Raw genomic sequence first — 7,171 nt, 5'->3', positions numbered from 1 at the left:
TATATATATATATATATATATATATATTCATGGGAACAAAGGCCAATATAATCCCCCACCTTATGAGTAGTTTTTAACAAACATTAAATGGTGTTCCCTCCAAGAAATTTGACCAGATCAGAGAATTCAGATGAATGAAACAAAACCCTAAAAATATTTCAATTCAAGCATTGCTAAAGTGGTCAGTGATTTAGCACTTCCAAGAAACATAAATGAATAGAACATGCTTATTATTATTATTATTATTGTTATTATTAAATTATAGTTGACCTATAATCTGGAGAATTTTTCTAGTAATGACAGGGACATGCTACAAGACATTACATACACGAACAAGAGCAGTCTTAATGGACAAACACTTCCCTCTCTTTTATCTCTATCTATTTTGACCCAAAAAAATAGAGAAGTGGCATTAGTGAAAAGCAAGAAGCAGAAATGATCTCATCAGTCTGCCCCAAAAAATCTTAATATGTAAACAGCACTTTCTTTTTTGGATTGCTTTATATGTAACTTTATTACTCTGCGTGAAATGCATGTGGAGTGGTTGAAAGTATGCACTAAAAATGGATTTGAATCTTTGGTACCCAGCTGTAATAAGCAAAGTTTAACCTAGCAAGAAATAGAATCTGCATAAATAGATTTGAAAATTCAAACAAAAGAAAAGAAAGAAAGAGTTGTTTTTAAAAAATTAGGTGAAACACAGGTCGTGGATCCACTAGCATGCATGAAAAGGTACTGTATAATCATAAGGACAAGAACCCACAAGCAGGTCCACAGGCTCATGTGCTTGTGTGTATTGAATAATGTCAAAAGGACCCAACATTATCCTACATGAAAATGATGGCACATGGCCTCTCATACTTGAACTAAAGAGATATGTAGAGGCATCTAAGTGATCTATATTTTAGTAATGGTGACTGACAATGAGTCAAATTTATATATTGAATGAAGCTGCACAGAGCCTGTCTGCATAAATTTTATGAGAGTTACAAGACGTATAGGACATCTGCTGACAGGTTGAAACGAAAATGGCAGAGTGTGATGGTGCTTAGATCTTTCACATCTTATCATGTTACCCCTGCTGACATCTGTAATTTGAGTATGGGTTAAGATGCCTGAGAAATTCTTTGAACAGACAAAGGAGCAAGACTCCAAACATATATTCGATGATATTTCAAAATTCAACTCGACTTATATTATGGGTTCATCTCTTTGTTATGATTTCAGAATGTATTTACTAGAAAATAGGAAGTTTTGACTCTATTATGTGTTTTGGCTAAAAATTTATGGCTCTTACGCCCTGTGAAGAGTTGACGGGAAGATGAAACTCTTCTGTCAGAAACTTAAAAGAAATTTGCTTTACATAAAGTTCTTCAATATGATGAAAACGAGTAAGCATTTACAATGACATTCTGTTTTCCTTCATTTATCTTCACAAAGCACAATCTATTTATTCTGATTTAGGGCTTTAAGCTACAATGCCATTTTGTCTCAAAAAGGCAATCTTTCCAAAATTTGCAGCCTTTCTCAATTATTTGAGATAAGGTCCCAAGTTTACAGATAAGGTTTTCGTATTGTAGTTGTTGATGAATGATGATATGCTTGCACAGACAAGATGGAAACAAGCCTATGACTCCATATTGATTTGGAAGACACAACTGTTCAGTTCCGTTTAACAACTCCACATAATTTCTCAACTGGATGGAATAACAGTAAAGATCAAAACAACTATTGACCATTCATCTTGCATTCATTTACATGATTTATATACAAGTTACAGCGTAATCAAAGATACCTCAAAGATGCTCTGTCAACCTCTGATAAGCTTTTGCTAAACGGGTTGACCTCTTCCAGGCACATAAAATTAGTAAAATTTACACATTGCAGAGAAGCTAAATTCCTACACATCTGTATCACAAAATTTACCACCCATCCGGTTCTGGACAGCTTTGACAGCAGCAACTCTAGCAGCAGTGGCCGCCCTATTTGCGGCCAGCACAGCATTGTTCACCAGTTCATCCACCCGGCGTAGGTGAATGGCACTCTCAGCAGCTTTTCTAGCACCCTACAATTTAAGAACCAAAATATATGATGAGAGATGAGGATGAGTAACAAACTGTTATGCTACCATCAAGAGGAAATGTATATTGAACCTGTAAATGACACATACAATACCTGAATTGCCCTAATTACTGCATCCGAATGAAGGGGAAGAGGGGTTTTGAGGCTGCCACAATCCCATTCTCCACATCTTGTGTCACCATTGCGAAAAGTATACATGCCATAGCCTTGCTTACGGCCTTCATGCCATGATCCTTCGTAGCAGTGGCCATTAGCAAAGTGATAAACACCAAAACCATGGACTTTGTCCCCAAAATATTCTCCAGAATATTTATCTCCATTTCTACAAACACAAACAAATTTACAGTTAAAACTGAGATTCACAATGAGATAATTTATAAATCCAGAATATCAAATAAAAATCAGGGCAGACTAACGAATCATTATAAAAAAAAATCATATTCCTTTCTAAGTATTATTCCAGCAACCAAATGCAAACTGGAGTGCCAGGAATAGACACAACATCAGGAGTTACAAAATTTCTATGCACCTCCGGACTATTCAAGGAAACAATGCAGAACACCGAAACAATTAACAAATCCCTGTTTTATTCCAATTATGGAGAATTCCATATGAATTAAGTTAAATCCTAAATCATTTAGCATCATCAAATCTTGGAAAAACCAAAATTTAAATAACCATTAAATACCGTAATGAAAAATTAATTATTAACATACCAAAATAGAAAACCACAATGAAGATCAAACAAAAATATACTGTTTTATAAACCATGAAAACGAAAAAGAATGAAAAAGTAAGAGAAAATATACCTGAAATGGTAGTGACCAAGGCCATGTTTGACACCGCATTTGAATTCACCAACATAGGAGCTCCCATCAGCGCAAGTCTGAACGCCAACACCATGGCTCTGCCCATTACACCATTGTCCAGCATAAGAATCCCCTGTATAAAATCTATAAACACCATATCCATGCCTCAACCCTTGCCTATATTGCCCTTTATATCTACTCCCTCTCGCCCAGCTCTCTATGCCGTACCCATCATACTTCCCATCAACCCACTCTCCTTCATATCTCCCATTCACAAAGTAATTATAAACCCCACTTCCATTACACTTCCCTTTGTGAAACTCTCCTTCGTAGAAATCTCCGTTGCTGTAAAACTCTACCCCTTCACGCACAATCTTCTTTTTTACTTTCTCGTTCCTTCGTTTTTCCACGTCTGACTCTCCAATGAACCATTGGATTGGTTTCGTTTGGTTTCTTGAAGTGAGTGTGAATCTTTTTGTGGTTTCTTGCGTTATTTGTTTGATTAATTTCCTGTTCTTGTTCGCCAAGAACAGAGTGATAGCAATAAAGATTAAAGCCAACAAGAGGTTCTCCGAGGTGGGGATTTCTTCTTTTTTCACGTTCAAGAAGTAAAAGAGGAGAAAAAGCGAGAAGAGAGTGAAGAAGGAGAGGGAAGCCATGGCGAAAAGGGGGATAAACCGGGTCGACCCGGGTCGACACGATGGCCCAAGTTGTTTCCTTTTCTTTTCTTGTTTCAGTAACAATTCTTCTTCTTTCACTTTCCCTTCCTCTTCATCCATTGGCTCGTTGTGCATCTCAGTTTCGGTGACAGAGTTGAGACTGTGAACAGACGATCGGATGGTGGGTGACGAGCGGAGAAGCGACGACTGCGTCCTAGTAAGCTTTGCCTGCGATTTCTGACCCTCCATTGGCCCTGGCCAATTCAATCTCAACCGTCCAATATACGTACAAATCTTCTTCTACTTTCTAATTTCTACTGAGCCCTCCTGTAACCGGAGATTCTCATTCTAATAAAAAGTACTCTTAAAATGTTGGCTGGCGACATTAAGGCCTGAGCTAAGCAGAAATGGCTGAGCTTTTTAAGGAAAGAATAAAAACCCAGATAAAAACAGAGAAGGAGAGAGATGATAGATAGGGAAAGAGAGAATTTTTAGATGTTTTGAAGAGAAGAGATTATTGAAGAACTTGGCGTCTGTGCAATTAGGACCGGGTTTTCGGGTTTTTATGGTGTAATGGGGGAGGGGGCGAGATTTAATCTTAATCGTCTGATGGAGATCCTACGGTTAGATTCCAGAAGCGAAATTATAGTCGTTGGATTCGACATTTATGGTCGTGGTCTTCACGGGAAGATCTGGTCGTAGGATGGGGATTCGGCCCGCCACTTTCTAGATTTACTGTGGCAGGCCGGCACGTGCCACCAGAGTAGGTTGTTTGAATTTTTATGAAGTGTTTCTGGGGTCTATAGAGTTGATTTGTTCCATGGCCTTATCCACCGTTGATCTAGGAATCTGTAGTCAAAATGGTCATTAATTTGAATGGCTTATAAAATTTTGGATGGCAAGTCATAAATGAAAGAAAACCTTTTGAAGGGGTTTGGGAGTATTATTTTGAAAATAAATTATTTAAAAAATTAATAAGTGTAAATAATTATTAAATTCAATAAAATTTGATAAATATAAATAATTATTGTATTTGATTAGAGGTAATAAAAATATTAGTATATTATTTTATTTAAATGTTATTAGGCATAATTATTTTAAAATATTTTTTATATTATTTATTATAATAATTGAAAATAAAGTTATTTTTATTTTAAAAAATTAATAAATAAGAATATAATTATAATAAATTGATAATTTTTTAATACATAAGATGAAAGTAATATACTTTATTTACCATATTATCATTAATTATAGATAACTGTAATATTTTATTATAATAAATTAAACAAAATAATATAAATAATAAAAAATATATTATCAAAGTAATATTTGTTTATTGAAAACCAAACGATCTCTTAAGATTGTTTGGTAAAATAAATTACTCTAATTATCTTTTATTATTGATATTAATTTGTTTAATTTATTAGGTTTGTAATAAGTAATATAATGAGTAATTCGATAATTATATTTAATTTAATTTAAATATTAAAATATTATCAACAGTTTTATGCTTAATTAATAATTTATGTCAAGTTATTTTTTAATTATCTTATTTTTTATAATATTTTATTTTTGATAATAAAAATTTTGATGAATTGACCTATATTTAATACTAAAAATCACATTTACTACTTAGAGACAAATCAATTAATTAAAAAATTATTTTTAATGTTAATTTAGGATGTAATATCGTGCCACGTGGAGTACGACTGACGGCGTCCATGAGAAGCGAACACCCCTAACTATAATTAAATAACCAAAATCATTTTATGATTACTATAATAACCAAAATCATTCTCTTTCAAACAAGATTTTTTTTAAAAATAGAGATATAAATTAAAATAACTACTTTATCAGGGGTTAATTAGAAAACACCGGCCACTCTAATTCAACACCAATTTAACTAATAAACTAAATTAATTACAATTTTGTTGGGCATCTCTAACTTTTTTACAAAACTTCTAAACTAGACCTTTAGCCATATTAATAATCTCTAACTAACTATTTTGGGGATATTATGTTTTCTGTTCTTACTCTTCGAACTCTCAAAGCACTGGCCAGAGTTGGCAATAGCGATCAAAAGTGGTGACTAAAAAAAATTTAGAAAAAAAGATCACTTTTTAAATTTTGGGTAAAAGAAAATTATTAATTTTTAAATTTAGAAAGAAAAATATGATAAATTTTTAATTTTTAAATATTTTTTATTAAACGATATTTTACTCTTAACTTTAACAGTGAATTTGAATAAAAGTGTACGTATACGAGTTTTCGAAAATTGATAAGTATGAATTTGAGTTTTTACAAAACCTTGGGTGGGACTAGTCTTTTAGCCTAAAATAAGGAGTGATTTAATTTTCATTCACATAGATGGGTTTGCAAAGTTTTTTGAACCCCCCAGTTTACTTAGAATTACACGTGCCCCCAGTTACATAGATTACGTGAATTAGGGGAAATATGTGAACTATCAAATTTCAGTCGACAATTTGCAAAAATATTAAGTCAATCCAAGCAATTACAATGATATCCCATACCTTATGAGAATGCTAAGAGAATATTAGTAAAATGGTTCATAAATTCCTAAACTTTCAATATTATAAAATTAAAAAACAGATTATAATGAATTGTGTCTCAAAAAAGGATTTTGATAATGAAATTAGATCGTTTGGATCGAGATATTACAAATACACGTCTACTATCTTCTATCACAACATCATTACAATTTAATCATCAAAATAACAATCAAATTCAAAAAATTTTAACATAACTCTAACTTAAAAAAAAAACCTTAAAATCTTAAATGTTGAATTAATACAAACATTTATAATGAGGATATTAATTAAAATAGACAGAAAAGTTTTCATCCAAACTTTTTTAGGCAAATATCGAGTGATTTTACTTTTCTAAACAAATTTAATTTTGTTTTAATAGTAGTTTTTTTTTTTGACAACTTTTCTTTTTTGAAGCATACTTTATGTTTATTAAGTTATGATTCAAAAATTCAAAAACTTATTTGAAAACAAATCAAATTTTGATCTAATATAAATAGAAACGAAAAAATGAACATAAATACGAAGAATGAATGTGAATGTGAGTACAAATGCATGAAAAGTAATACGTGTGCAGTGCAAAAATATTATAATATAATAAATATAGGAGTGCGAGGAAGTGCACACACTCGCACGCATTTCTCGCATTCATTATATATATTATAAATATTATATTATATTTTTTATATATTTTATTTTATTTTATTTTTTATATATTATTATATTATAATATTTTTGCATCGCAAACATATTCTTTGTGCACTCGCATTTGTAAACATCTGTTCACACTCACACCTATTATTTGTATTTATGTTTATTTTTTCATTCTAATCTACATTAGACCAAAAATTGATTTATTTTTAAATAAATTTTTTAATCTTTGAATTATAATTTACTAAACATAGAGTATATTTTGAAAAAAAATGTTGTAAAAAAACCGAATGTGATGTAATTAACAGAAAAAAGTATTACTGGAAATAACATTAAATTTACTTAAAAAATAAAATTACTCAAAAATTTTTTAAAAGAATTTGGATGAAAACTTTAGTACTTATTTTAATTAATATTCCTT

The 7,171-nt window shown here is 31.4% G+C and overlaps 1 protein-coding gene across 1 annotated transcript; it reads right to left on the bottom strand.

The window, feature by feature from the left end:
- Nucleotides 1-1,713: 1,713 nt before the first annotated feature.
- LOC123228825 (junctophilin-1-like) lies at nucleotides 1,714-4,096 on the bottom strand. The gene is made up of 3 exons (XM_044654286.1): nucleotides 2,892-4,096; nucleotides 2,176-2,404; nucleotides 1,714-2,065 (listed from the first exon to the last, which is right to left on the bottom strand). Exons 1-3 carry the CDS (start codon nucleotides 3,797-3,799, stop codon nucleotides 1,901-1,903), a joined length of 1,302 nt encoding a protein of 433 aa, XP_044510221.1. The 5' UTR covers nucleotides 3,800-4,096; the 3' UTR covers nucleotides 1,714-1,900.
- Nucleotides 4,097-7,171: the final 3,075 nt, after the last annotated feature.

This window comes from Mangifera indica, chromosome 11 (assembly GCF_011075055.1).
Source record: "Mangifera indica cultivar Alphonso chromosome 11, CATAS_Mindica_2.1, whole genome shotgun sequence".
In the NCBI taxonomy this organism is placed as follows: Eukaryota; Viridiplantae; Streptophyta; class Magnoliopsida; order Sapindales; family Anacardiaceae; genus Mangifera; species Mangifera indica.
This window is presented reverse-complemented; position numbering and strand designations above follow the sequence as displayed.